The sequence below is a fragment of the Cajanus cajan genome, chromosome 8 (genome assembly GCF_000230855.2).
Source record: "Cajanus cajan strain Asha chromosome 8, NIPB_CcT2T_4, whole genome shotgun sequence".
In the NCBI taxonomy this organism is placed as follows: Eukaryota; Viridiplantae; Streptophyta; class Magnoliopsida; order Fabales; family Fabaceae; genus Cajanus; species Cajanus cajan.
Window position 1 is genome coordinate 47,569,154 of NC_138524.1, and position 14,994 is coordinate 47,584,147.

At 49.0% G+C, this 14,994-nt stretch overlaps 1 protein-coding gene across 1 annotated transcript; it reads left to right on the plus strand.

The window, feature by feature from the left end:
• The first annotated feature begins 8,785 nt into the window (after positions 1-8,785).
• Positions 8,786-9,580, plus strand: LOC145950467 (uncharacterized). Its single transcript, XM_083061558.1, has 2 exons — positions 8,786-8,836; positions 8,930-9,580. Exons 1-2 carry the CDS (start codon positions 8,786-8,788, stop codon positions 9,578-9,580), a joined length of 702 nt encoding a protein of 233 aa, XP_082917684.1.
• Positions 9,581-14,994: the final 5,414 nt, after the last annotated feature.

The window sequence follows — 14,994 nt, forward strand, 5'->3', positions numbered from 1 at the left end:
ATAATATGTTAGATAGTCCTAACAACAAAATAGCCTGGGAAACCAAAATTATGCCAGCATAATCAAGCCAGAATGTTGAAACAAAAACAGCTCCTTCTTGTATAACAATCCAGCAACAAAGACAGAAACCACTTAAATTATAGTAGAAAGAATTCTTCTACAATGTTCGAGACACAATTAATACATTAGAGAATAATAAAATTGAGTTGAGGGATTTTTTTTATTACTGAAAATGACGGCAACAGTAGGAAGGTTCAAGTTTAATTATACAGGTTGGAGTTAAAAGAAAGATGAGGAAAAGAATTTAAAAGTAATCCAATGAGAAAATAATTAAAATTATAAATTTATAATTATAAATTGTTTATAGCTAGTACAGATACTTCAGAAGATAAAAGTGAGACGAGTTAGAGTTAAATAGATGCAAAAGTCAAAGAATGTTTAAATTTTACACTTATAATTTAAAATTAAAATAAGAAGTTGACGTTGCAACATAACATTATTCACCCGTCAGAGTTTATATATTTATAGGTTTTTTTAACATATATGAATGGATCATTGATACTTAAAGGAATTTGAATATTTGTTTGGAATTCAGTAACTGTGTACAACAAGTGTACATTATTCATACAAGTTGTGACCGTTGACAACGTAAGGAAGGTGGTAATATTTAAAATAGTTAAGGAGTATACTGAAGCTGTTACAATCTGGATACCAACACTACAATTCAGCTAAAAGTGGGTCAAAACTCAGTTAGGTTATAAGTTCTTAATAAACATTTTTTTAGATGCTATAATACATAATTTAGATGAAACGGGTCAAAAATGTATTACTAATTGTTCTTACCGGAAATCTGCTGTAGAGATGATCCTCCGAGTAAGATTGGTGAGCCTCCTTCGCTGGTACGCTTGATGCTCCAAGATGGGGGTGGTACCTGCCAAAGAGACTCCGATGCTAAAGTTAGGGTTTGTATGAATATGAGTCTCGTATAAGTAATGCACGTACCTTAGTGTGAATTAGGATTGCTTTGGGCCCTGAGCCTGAGATAAGATATGATAATATTAGATAATGGATCTCGTCTGGAGCGAGATTCCCTGAGATCAGTTATGATCTACTTAAATGCCGAGTTGACGTCGCGTAGCGTGTGCCCGAGGTCATCTTGCGCTGTGATGCCGAGCTCGGAGCTCGGTTTCGCAGTACGGATAGTACACTAGCCCCCCGAGCTCCGAAGACCGTAGGTCGAGGAGTTAAGACCGAGCTTGCTGGAAGGAAGTGACCTTTCACGTACGTTGGCCTGTCAAGGTGCCTTCTCATTTCAATAACCGAGGCCGGCGCGTTAATGGGCGCGACTGTTATGCAATGATGGCCTCATTTAATGTGTGATCAGGCGTGTCTTTTGGCTGACACGTGCCGTGACCGTTTTGAATTTGGGGAAAAACCCTTTTCTTTCTCTCTCCCGCGTCTCTTCTCATCACTTTACTTTCTTCCACTCTTTGGCTTCTCGAGTACGATAGTTCTCTTTGCTTTCTTGCTTTCGTTCGTTCTCGTCTCCATTTTCACAATCCTCGTCATCGTTTTCAGTAACCCAGTCATTGTTAGGGTTATTTTCTGAGGAAGAGTACCAGGTACTTTCTTTCTGCAGTTTTCTTTTTCTTTCTTCCCCACTCTTCTTTGGGTCTTTCTTGTTGTCTTTATGGCTGGAGGGAGTGGTGCTGGTTCCTCCGCGCCTGCCAAGGGCAAGGCACGGGGTAAGGCGGCGGCTGCCGGAGCGACCGTTGCCGCGAAAAAGAAGGAGGTGGCTCCGCCATCGGACCTCGTTCCAGGCATTCCAGGGTATGACTGGGTTCGGCGCGAGATGGCAGAGGCCCAAAGCGTTTTCCGGTCCTTTCGTGAAGTCAATGCGGTTTTGAGATCGCTCAGAATTTGTGACCCTTCTGTGTCCCGAATGATCTGTCTTGAACCGTGTCAGGCCGGAGAGGGCGTGTATATGGGGAAGTCCAGTGACTCTCCCCATTTCTATATGTACCATTGTTTTTTCAGGGATTTAGGTGTCTGCCTTCCCTTCACCCAATTTGAGTGTGATTTTTTGAATTTTGTCAACTCGGCCCCTTGCCAGTTGCACCCTAATAGTTGGGGTTTTTTGAGGGCTTTTTCAAGTCCTCTGTTCAGTGCTAGGGGTAGAGGTGTCCCTTCCCGTTTTTCTTCATTTTTATCAGTTGAAGATAGGCTTTCCGCCTTATGGCATACTGTCCCTGAGCGGGAGTGGGGATGGGGGTTTGTTTACCCTCTACGCCACTCATACAAGAATTTCCAGCAAGAGTTTTTCCGGGTCGCTCTTGTGGATGTTGACCCATTGGAGGATGGGGCGTTTTACTTCGGCGGGCTGCCGAAGTTCCCGTTCTACTGGTGCTCTGAACCGTCCAGGTTTCATGGGGTTGGCCAATTGAAACTGACAGCTTCGGAGGCGGCCGCCGTTGAGAATCTCGCAGCGCTTCCTCGTCCGCTGGATTGCAAGCTCGTTCTGTCGCTTGCGAACTCAGCATATAGGGAGAGGGGCCTGGAGAGTGAGTATTTCGCCCTCTTTTTAGATTATTAAGGTTTGCGAAAATCCTTTTTCTGATGTGCTTCGGTATGTTGTGTTTGTAGGCATAATGGGCAGGAATAAGTGGCGCGAGGTGAAGCACCGCTACAACGTGACCGAGCTCGAGGTCCCTGAGCCTCTAGAGAAGGAGGTTTCCCCCCTGAAGGTCAACCGAAAAAGAAAGAGGGGCAATAAAGAGGTCGGGGGGACCTCTGCCCTTCGCGAAATGAAGGAGGTGACCTCCAAGGCTGCAGATGCCGATGCAGTCGATCTCACTGGGAGCCCTCTGCCTGGGGAGGTTCCCCAAGTGGCTGTTACAGGGACTTCTGAGCAAGTTGTTCCCTCAGCCGAGATGGGTGTTTTGTGCATTAATTTATTTTCTATGTTGATTTGGCTTGGTTTGTTGAGGTGCTGTCTCTCTTTGCAGGCTGGGGTAGCTGCCGAGGTGGAGGTCCTGTTTGCTGAGCAGGTCGCCCAGGCTGCCAAGGTGAGTACCTCGCTTTTCGCTTTTCCCTCTACCTTGTATGGTAGATTCTTGTTTCTTGACATGAGGTCGGTTTTTGCAGGAAGGGGGCGCTGTCGAGACCCCGGTGCCTCTGAGGTCGGAGGTGCCAGACGTGGACCCCCTGGTGCCGAGTGGGGGACGCCGGCTTCTGCTTCTGCTACGATTCGCGGCAAGGGGCCAAGTTCCGAGGTCCCGCCAGCTACGCCCATGGCCTCTGCACCATCGTCAGGGTCGTCACAGGGGGCTTCCCGGAGCCGATATATTACTCACCAGTTCAGGAAAGGTCGCTCTGATGTGCGCTTGGACCATGTGAGCGCCTCGACCGACATGAACTTGCTGTGGAGCGCTGAGGTGACCGCCGAGAGATTCTTCCCCGAGGGCACGCTGAGCTCGGAGGATCAGGGGATGATCGAGGAGGTCGGGCCTGTGGAAGGCTTTGACGCTGCTCAAGTCTTCCTTCACAGGACTATGGCTATTGTGGACCACTGGAAGCACAAGTGGTCCAGGCAGCAGGAGGACCTGGCCAGGCTGAAGGGCCGAGTTAAGCCCTTGAAGGAAGAAGCCAAGGCCCTAAGGGAGGGGAGCAAGGCTTTGAAGGACGAGAACCGGGCCTTGGCAAGTGCTCTCGAGGAGGCTAAGCTGCGTAACGAAGCCGAGCTTCAAGCTACTCGGATGGAGGTGGAGAGGCTTCGAAAGTCTCTGGAGATTTCCCTGCGGTCGAACGAGACCTATGCCACTCAGGTTCGCGACTTGCAGGAGCTCTCTAGTTCCTCCCGAGCTCGTATGCGTGCCTTAAAGGATGAGGTCACTGCGCAGAAGGCTGAGCTGGTGGCGGCAGCCGAGAAACGTCTCTGTGACGAGGTGGTTCTTGGCGGCCAAGTGGAGGAGAATGCCGCTTTGAGGGTGGACCTCGAGAAGCTGGAGGAGGCCAAAGCGGGGCTGGAGAGGAAACTCGAGGAGACCGAGCACTCTGTTGTGGTAGAGCATAAGAGGGGTTTCCTCAAGGCCGCTCGCCAGTGCAGGCTCCTTGCGCCGGGGTTTGACTTCTCCGCTATGCATGTGGAGAAGGTCGTCCGCTTTGGGAAGCTGGTAAGGGAGGATGATGTCGAGGACAGCTCCAGCGAGAATGCCTCTGCGTAGGCCAATTTTGTACTGGCTTAGCTAAATTTTTTCTGCTTTATCTTTCTGTTTTGAATTCGAGTGTAGAACTCTGGAAGGATCACTTGTATATATGTATTTTTGTCTTGTTGTTGCGTTTTCTTTTGCTTTTGCGTTTAAGCCTGATTTTTCCTTTTTTGCGCGTGTACTAGCAGGCACCCCCCTTCGGCCTGATTGAAGGCCGAACACACCAAAACTGAAAGACACCCCTTCGGCCCTGGGCCAGGCCGAGTACCCCCTTGGCCCCAATACAAACAAGGAAGCATCCCGCAAGTATCCAATTCACCCTGGACGCCCCTTCGGCCCTAGACCAAGCCGAATACCCTCTCGGATCCAAGTTAAGCTGAATACCCTCTCAGTTTCAAGTTAAGCCGAATACCCTCTCGGTTCCAAGTTAAGCTGAATACCCCCTCGATTCCAAGCCAAATACCCCCTCGGTCCCGGGTCAAGCCGAGTACCCCTTCGGTCCCAGACCAGGCCGAATACCTCTTCGGCCCCAGGCCAGGCCGAATACCTCGTCGGCCTAAGGCTTGACCGAAAGACTTAAAGCAAGGACGACTCACATAAACACGTGGCAAATTAGATACCTATTATACAATAATTACCATGTCTGATTAAGAAGAGATTAAGGTTAATTAAAATGTTACCCATCTCCCAAGACAGAAGGCCCACCAGGCCCAAACATGTCACTATAAATACACAGGTGATGGGACATAAAGAGGTACGATTTTATTTCATATAAAAGCACTTATTGCTCTATACCGAATACTCACTTGATCATCGGAGTGCCTTTGCAGGTACCCTCCCCACCCGTCGGAGACAGTATTCGGTCAGCACCGAAGACCTAGAAGAGCAAGGAGAAAGAACGACAAGAGGAGTGTTTCTACGCAGGAACATTTTGGCGCCCACCGAGGGGCCGAAACCAAAACGGTTCTCGACCCTGAAGTAAGATGGTAGCAACAAGGAGCCAGCAAGAGAACGCAGCAACCCACCCCTTCGGGATGCCCCGAGATACCACCGGACAACAGACTAATAACAATGAGGAAGGAATGGAGGAATCCTATGTAGACCGGTCCCAACAACCCAACCCATCGTCGGCCCTCGAGCAACTAAAGGCTGAAATGATGGAAATCAAGAGGCTTCGAGAAAAGGACGCCGACGAGTTGTCGGTCCTCAGAAGAGAGAACGCCGAGCTCAGAAGTGACAATCGATCATGGCATCCCTCTCAAGATACCCCCAACACACAGTCCGCCCGAGACCAGGGTGAATCGTCGGGGTGGTATAAAGAAACGAGGGCTCCCAAGCCCCCAGCAGGAGTGACAACTACTACTCTAGATCAGCAACGGCGGCAGGGAAGAACGCCCTTTACTCCGGACATAGCAGGAGCCAGACTACCTGACAACTGGAAGAATTTGGCTCTCGAGAAGTATGACGGAACCAGCAACCCGGAAGAACACCTTGACGCCTTCGTCACACAGGTCGACCTGTACACTGACGACGATGCTGTGATGTGCAAGGTGTTCCCGACTTCACTAAAGGGACCGGTGTTAAACTGGTTCACAAGACTCTCACCTGGATCGGTTGACTCATTCACGACCTTATCATCCCGTTTCGTGATACAATTCGCTACAAGCTGCCCTCACCAACTCACTTCAATAGCGTTAGTCAACATCCGTTAAGAAAAGAAGGAACCCCTCAGAACATTCATGGAAAGGTTCAGAAAAATGACCTTGTCCATCCGAGATCTGGATCCCGCAGTGGCAATGCACCATCTCACCACAACACTGAGGCCGGGTCCTTTTGTAAATAGCTTATGCAAAAAGCCACCTAGAGACTTGGATGACCTCAGGCAAAAAGCCACAAAGTACATGCAGATGGAAGAATTGGCCGAGTTCAGAAATCAGAACCGACCCGACCTTGGAAAGAAAGAAGCCGAGAAGGAGCACCCCCCAAGGCCTCGAACACGAGATCCATCCGATCGAGAAAGGAACAATAGGGGACCCAGATACACCCAGTATACGCCACTCAACGCTAGTAGAACCAAGGTGTTAGAGCAAGCTTTGGCCACTGAAATTCTCACCGTTCCCCGCCGGGCCATGACTCCGCCCCACGCGGACAAAACTAAAACATGCCAGTTCCATAGAAACTGGGGGCACACCACGGAGGAGTGCACCGCCCTCCGAGATCGCATCGAGGACCTCGTCAAGTCGGGGCATCTTCAAAATTTTACACAATCCTCGGGCTTAGGCATGAAGAGATATGACAGCTACCAAGGTAGGAGAGAACATGGAAGAGGGAACCAAGAAAGGATGCCTCCGAGGCATAGATCCCGGGAACGAAGCAGGACCCCGGAGAAAAATGATCAACAAAGAGAGCGGAATCAAACCAGGAGGGTGATAAACACGATTGCAGGAGGATTTGTAGGAGGAGGAAGTACGTCCTCGGCCCGTAAGAGACACTTGAGGGCAATCAAGTCGGTGAATGCTGTATACAGGGAGGCTCCCATCCATATGCCCCCCATCACGTTCACCGATCGAGACTTCAAGGGAGTAGACCCGGTGCAAGATGATCCTATGGTCATCAGTGTAGAAATCAACAATTGTGTCGTCAAAAAGACACTTGTTGATCAAGGAAGCTCCGCGGATATCTTGTATTGGAAGACGTTCGAACAACTCGGCATCCCTGAACAAGAGTTGGTACCGTATGACGAGCCGTTGGTCGGATTCTCTGGTGAACGAGTGGACACACGAGGTACAATCAACCTCTACACTTACTTCGGCGATGACCAGCATAGACGAAGGATTAAAGTGCGGTACGTTGTGGTGCATGCTAACACTTCGTACAATATCCTGCTGGGCCGACCATCCCTAAACAAGCTTCGCGCCATCGTTTCCACTCCCCACTTGGCTATGAAGTTCCCCTCAGAGAAAGGCATGGTGATCACATTGCACGCCGATCAGAAGATGGCCCGTGAATGTTATTTCGCCAGCCTGAAGGTGCAACCAACCCCAAAGCCGAGAAGGGAAGTCCATGCCATAGGCGACGTCCACCACCAGAATCCGGTCATAGACCTCGAGCTAGATCCACGAATTGAGGACGAGCACTGTGTCGAACCAGTAGAGACAACGATCCCGTTCCGGCTAGGGAAAACCGACGAACAAGTCACATACTTAAGTTCACAATTGACAAAGGACGAGGCGGAAGAGATTAAGAGGATCCTCGAAAGATACGCCGACCTATTCGCATGGATGGCGGCCGACATGCCGGGCATCGACCCAAGCTTCCACTGTCATCGGCTCTCCGTATGTCGAGATGCTAGGCCCGTCGCCCAGAAGAAAAGAAAAATGGAAGGAGAAAGGGCTCAGGCGGTGAAGGAAGAGACGGCTAAATTATAGCAAGCAGGATTCATCCGAGAGGTTAAATATTCCACTTGGTTAGCCAACGTGGTGATGGTCAAGAAAGCAAGCAGAAAGTGGCGAATGTGTATCGATTACACAAATCTAAACAAGGCATGCCCAAAAGATGCCTATCCTTTGCCACATATTGATGCACTGGTCGACGGGGCAGGGGGCCAACAAAGATTAAGCTTCCTAGACGCTTACTCAGGATACAATCAAATACCTATATACCCGCCCTACGAGGAGAAGACCGCGTTCATCACCGATTCGGCCAATTATTGCTACAAGGTGATGCCATTCGGCTTGCGATACGCAGGAGCTACCTACCAGCGTCTCATGGACAAAATCTTCCGCCGACAGATCGGAACTTGTATGGAAGTATATGTGGATGATATGGTGATTAAGTCGACATCCCCGAATGATCACTTGAGAGACCTTACCACCATTTTTGACGAAGTGAGGCGACATCATATGCGATTGAATCCAGCCAAATGCACCTTCGGAGTGGCCGGGGGTAAGTTCTTAGGTTTCATGCTATCAAAAAGAGGCATAGAGGCTAATCCCGACAAATGTCAGGCGATCATCAACATGAGGAGTCCTCGCAATGTAAAGGAAGTCCAACGGCTGGCTGGCCGTATCGCCTCCCTGGCTCGTTTCTTGCCGTGCATGGCGGAAAGGTCAAGGTCGATAATGTCTTTGTTAAAGAAGGCCAGAAAATTCCAATGGACGGAAGAATGCGAGTCCTCATTCCAAGACTTCAAAAGAAGTTTGGCGGCCCCGCCCTTGCTAGCTAAGCCAAACCACCATTTAGAGATGATCGTCTATATTTCTGTGTCAGACAAAGCTATCAGCACGGTCCTAGTACAAGAGAAAACGGAACAAACACCGATATATTTCATCAGCCGAGTTCTACAAGAAGCAGAAACCCGATATCAGCACCTTGAGAAGACAGTTCTGGCTCTCATGCACACGGCTCGTCATCTTCGGCACTACTTCTAGAGCCACAAAGTAGTTGTCAGGACGGACAACCCGATCATTAAGGTCTTGCGAAAGCCCGAGCTAGCAGGGCGAATAGTCTCTTGGTCGGTAGAATTGTCGCAATTCGACATTTGTTTTGAACCAAGAGGTCCCATCAAGGCACAGAGTATGGCCGACTTCATAAACGAGTTCACCCCAGAAGCACCGCCTGAACCCCATGTTTGAACTTTGCACGTGGATGGATCATCGAACCTACAAGGTAGCGGAGCCGGCATCATACTCGAGGGCCCTGGCAAAGTTGTGATTGAACAGTCATTACGATTCGGCTTTAAGGCTTCAAATAACCAAGCTGAATACGAAGCCCTCTTGGTCGATCTACGATTGGCAAGCGACCTAGGTGTCGGTAACATCAAGTGTTGGAGTGACTCGCAAGTAGTAACGGGGCAGGTCAACGACACTTTCCAAATTAAGGAGCCGACTTTGCTCTTGTACTTCCATGCGTTCCACAGGCTGAAGAGCAAATTCGATGATGTATGTGCTGAGCACATACCCCGGGAACTCAACACCAGAGCTGATCAATTGGCCAGGTTGGCTAGTAGTAAGAAGATTAGCCACCTGCGCAGCATGATACAACAGGAACTCCAAAAACCAAGCATCACCCAAGAAGAATGTTTGCACGTGCAACAAGGCATGACCAACTGGATGACAGGCATAATTGAGTACCTCTTGGATGGAACACTGTCGACAGACCCGTTGGAAGCCAAGAAAATGAGAACAAAGGCGGCCCGATATACCATGATAGCCGGCGAACTATACAAACGAAGTATCTCAGCCCCACTCCTGAAGTGTTTAGCACCCGAACAAGTGCATTATGTCTTGCGGGAAATCCATGAAGGCGTGTGCGGAACTCACTCAGGAAGTCAGACTCTCGCGACAAAGATAATTCGAGCTGGTTACTACTAGCCTACCTTGACGGCTGATTGCGCCAAGTTTGTACAACATTGCAAACAATGTCAGCAGCACGGGCCTCTGACACATCAACCTCCGGAAGAGCTCCACTCTATAACCACCCCATGTCCCTTTTCTATCTGGGGCATGGACATCCTAGGACCATTCCCACCGGGCAAGGGGCAAGCGAAGTTCCTCGTAGTGGCAGTAGATCACTTCACCAAGTGGATTGAAGCAGAAGCGTTGACCACCATCACGGCCAACAATGTTCAAAAGTTCTTCTGGAAAAACGTCATCACCTGCTTCGGAATCCCATACGCCTTGATAACAGACAATGGCCTACAATTCACTAATCGACGCTTTGATGAATTTTTGACCGAATTAGGCATCAAACATAAGGTGACTTCGGTCGAGCATCCCCAATCCAACGGACAGGCCGAGGCAGCAAATAAAGTCGTCCTCAAGGAATTAAAACGACGTCTCGGAAAAGCCAAAGGCTCATGGCCGGACCACCTACCTGAAATCCTATGGGCATACCGATGCACTCCACAAAGCTCAACCAAGGAAACCCCATTTCGGCTCACATACGGTACAGATGCAATGATTTCGGTCGAAGTAGGGGAACCATCGTTAAGACGAATACGGTTCAATGAAGATGCTAACGAAGAAGCACTCAACATTGAGCTGGATTTGATCGACGAAGCACGTGACCAAGCCCTTGTCCACATGGAGGCATGCCGAACCAGATTAACCAGAAAACTCCGAACAAAAGTGAAACCAAGGGAATTTGAAGCCGGAGATCTAGTGTGGCGAGTTACAGGGGAAGCAAGAAGAGACAAAGCTCAAGGCAAACTCGCCCCTAATTCGGATGGCCCTTTCCGCATAATGCATAACTTGAAGAACGGAGCCTACAAGCTAGAAGAACTCACGGGAAAGGCCATTCCTCAAACATGGAATGCAATGCATTTGAAGCATTATTTCAGTTAATATTATGTAATTGTTTCGGGGCACTCTTTTCCTTTTCTCAAGTTTTTCCTCATAAAAATGTGAAAGAGGTTTTACTAAGAAAAGGTTTTTAACGAGGCCCCACATTAAATGAAACAAGCACCTTTTTGAAGAAACTTCTAAACATCTGTTCAAGATATACGAACTATCTCTATACTCTTACTCCATCAAATTTCATGAAACTAATCCCTCCCAAGCACTATGACTCGGCCAAGGTTGAAAACAATCCCTCCCGAGCGCTCTGGCTCGGCCAAGGTTGAATCATTGAATCCCTCCCGAGTACCTCACTCAGCCAAGGTTGAAAACACTCCCTCCCGAGCACTATGACTCGGCCAAGGTTGAATCACTAAATCCCTCCCGAGCACTCCGGCTCGGCCAAGGTTGAATCATTGAATCCCTCCCGAGTACCTCACTTGGCCAAGGTTGAAAACACTCCCTCCCGAGCACTATGACTCAGCCAAGGTTAAATCACTAAATCCCTCCCGAGCACTCCGGCTCGGCCAAGGTTGAATCATTGAATCCCTCCCGAGTACCTCACTCGGCCAAGGTTGAAAACACTCCCTCCCGAGCACTATGACTCAGCCAAGGTTGAATCACTAAATCCCTCCCGAGCACTCCGGCTCGGCCAAGGTTGAATCATTGAATCCTTCCCGAGTACCTCACTCGGCCAAGGTTGAAAACACTCCCTCCCGAGCACTACGGCTCGGCCAAGGTTGAATCATTAAATCCCCCCGAGTACTTCACTCGACCAAGGTTGAATCATTGAATCCCCCCGAGTACTTCACTCGGCCAAGGCAGAACACTTATTCCCTCCCGAGCACTCTTGCTCGGCCAAGGATGAATAGTAAGAATTGAATCCCTTCTGAGCACTTGCCATTCGGCCAAAAGTTGGACATCCAGGGTCAACCTCCTACCCCCCATTTGGCTGAATTCATATATTTAGCCTTCCTTATTCACCTCGGTCACTCAAGATTTTACATTTAAATCGTTTTTACTTAGCTGAAAGGACTAGCACTTAAAAGCCCAACTACAAACGGATTCCAACCTTCTCGGTCACGCAAAACACTTGTGAAATATCCAACTTTCCATACGAATCCGAGGAAATTCTTTTATAAATTGTTCGTACTTGTGAAGAAAAGAAACAACAAAGCAAAGTATATATGAAAAAGAAACAATTCATTAAAGGCCATATGGCCGAAACGACACTATTGGCCAGAGGGTACAATTGCAATGTGGCCAGAAGGGCCGAAACTAATCAAAATGACAAAAAGCAAAAATTATACCCCACATCTATACATCTTCACCAAAACGGATGTATGAACAAAAAACAAGGTCCCCAAGCCCTTCAATCGGCATTGGTTGTCTGCTTGGTCTCTTCATCCTTGTTTACGGTCGTGCCGGGGTCTTCAGGAGCCGCCGATCGGGGAGGGGCCACTTGGTCAGGCTCGGCATCGGCGTCAGCCTCGGCAAAATCCAACAACACCCGTTGGAAGAAGTCCTTGCTTAGATCGAAGGAGAAGTCGGGAGGAAAAGTGCCGAAGTGAGTGGCCTGCCGAACGGCATGCCAAAATCCATCCTCATGCTCCTTCACAATTTTGCTCTCACAATCAGCCCGGAAGGTAGCCATGGCCGCATCGACTTCGGCCTTCGCTTGCTGTTCCCGGGAAGTAATCTCTTGAATCTCTCGGACCCTCATCCGCTCAGCATCTTCGGCTGCGATGGCTCGGCCTTCCATCTCACCCAAGGCTTCCTTTAGGCGAGCCACCTCGGCTTCCAATGCAAATTTCTCATTGGAAGTTACCTCATGCGCTTCAACCGATTGCTGAAATGCCGATTTGGTCTCCTCCAAATTCTTACGCAGATTATGCATGTCGGCCATAGGTTCCAACGCCAACTTACGAAGGATAGCCGTGGCCTTAATCTGCAATTCACTGGCCATGGCCCATTGGGCCGAAGGGGTTGCAGAATCAAGCATCCGATGCCCTTGATCCGATAGCAAGTCCGAAGACATCATCCGGGCCGGCCGCACTTCCTCGGAAAGAAAATCCTTAGCCACTATGGCCGAGGGGATGGCCAAATCAGTTGAAGGTGTCTCTACCCGTCGTTGTTTGGGTCGATTCCCTTCCCCAGCAGCAGCGTCGGCCTTTTTCTTCCCTTTATCCCTTTTCTTTTTCCCGGACGGATCCGGAAGGGCAATAACATGAGGAGGCGGCTGTGGAACAGCAAGGGTAGTCGGTCTTTTATCAATGGCCACGCTCCTGTGGTCTTCGGCCGAGGTACCGGTCGGGGCCCGGTTCCTCATGAGCTGCCGATACGAGATGTCGGCACCTTGCTGAGCCATCCAACCTACAAAATGCCAAAAGTCACACATCAACTTAACAAGAACAAATGAATAAGAAAAATCAATACATTCCCTCCAACTCAAATCGGGGCCAAGGTGATTTGGGCAACAACACCAGAAACCGAGCCGGGATCCCCTGGGGCAACCCATTCAGGATGTTTGAGGCCGATACCTCGACCTCGGTCAACATCTCCAACGGAAACTCATCATATTTCCGAGGTTGCATGGTCCAATAGAAAGGAAAGAGAGGTTTCTGCTCGGCATCATAGAAATAGTTTCGGCCGGCAACGGGGTCTATCATCACTTTCACGAACCCTGACTTGAACCCCTTAAAGGATGAGGTATACGGCCTCATCAGTGTTCGGTCGGCTTGCCGAATAAGAGACAACCACTTGACGAACTTATTTGACGGACGGGTACAAAAATAATGTAAGAATAAACCTACGCTAGGCTCTACATAATGATATCTACAAAGCACCCGAAATGCTTGCATGTACGCCCACCCATTCGGATGCAACTGGGTCGGCGCGACGTTCAACACCCTAAGTACTCCCATTTGGAAGTCATCCAAAGGGAGAGACACCCTAAGTTCTCGGAAAAGACATTCATACATATAAAAATAATCACCATGACCCTCTTGCTTTGCATGGAATACAAGGTCTAACTCCCCAGGGCCTTCGGCCCGGCACCGGCGTAACTTGACCGGATATGGCTCCAAATCCTCCCACCGAGCCAATGTACACACCCCAAGAAGGTGCTCTACGACACTCCTCACATGAAAATAGGAGAAATAGGCGGCTACTTCGTCGTCGACCCACTCATACCCTGGAACGTCACAAGGAGGAAACTTCTGCCTATAGTCCTGATGACTCATCTTGGCATCCGGAAGGTTCGAACCGGATGAACTGGCTGACTCCCTACTATTACTAAGCCCCAACTGAGGGGAACTCCCCGCCTCGACCTCGGCATTGAAGGCCAACACCTCCGCCTCTACGTCCACTGACAAAACCCTCGCGTTTGAGGACGACCCCGAAGACAAATCAACCGTTCCGGCTGCCATGAAGTATAGGAAAAGACTAAAATCTACCTTTTCAACGAAGCACTCGGTTCACAAAGCGAAGAAGGTGTCGGGGCAGAGGATTTAAAATGACAAAAGGCGCACCAATGACCATGCCCTACCACCACATATATAGGCAACCCCCCCCGGGAATCCCAAAAGCCCCTCATTAATGCTCCTGCAACTGAAGAGACATCAGCTAAGGGCTCGAAATCCTAGGACGGCTGCGCATGCAACGGTCACTATCATCAAGGGTCACGACTCCCGAGAAGTGTACGGAAACCCTAAAAACCCACCAAACTTGCTCAAACCCCTTCATCTTCCATCCTTGGGCTTGGGGGGGCAGTGTACTAGCAGGCACCCCCCTTCGGCCTGATGTCGCCACCGGCCCAAACGGGCCTCGGCGGTCGCGAAGACGGTCGAGCTCGCTTTTTATTTTGGTTTTGAAAATGTATTGGATTATTAGAACGACTTGTTCTCAAACTGAGACCTTGTCGATCTTATCCAATTTATTTATTAAAAGTCTCACCAATCCATGTTAATCCCAAGCGGGACCCTCCATGGATTAGCGGTTTTCGTAAAAGGAGGGTTCGTGGAGTCGCCACCAATGTTTTACTCAAAACATTGGAAAAAGGGATAAGGCAATCGATTCAAAAATCGACTTCGGCCATTACAACCAGAGTCGGGTAAGGGAGTCGGTTACGCGTGAGGAAGGTGTTAGCACCCCACAGCGCCCCTTTCGGGTTCCCTATGACAGATTATTTCTAAAATAACAATATAAAATTACTAAATTACCCCTATTTATTCTAAGCAATTATAAATTAACTATCTACATGATGACAGTTAAATATGCACACAGAAAGCAATAAAAGAAGGGATTTTTAGAAAAGAAACCTCTTGAAGCGTGCTTTTTATATATCAAGTAAAACTGGGAAGCTTTTTGGCGTTCCCTCGCTCTACAAGCCCGCTCACTCCTTCCTAAAAATAATTTTTGACTTGGAAATCCGGAGGATTTCCCTTCAACTA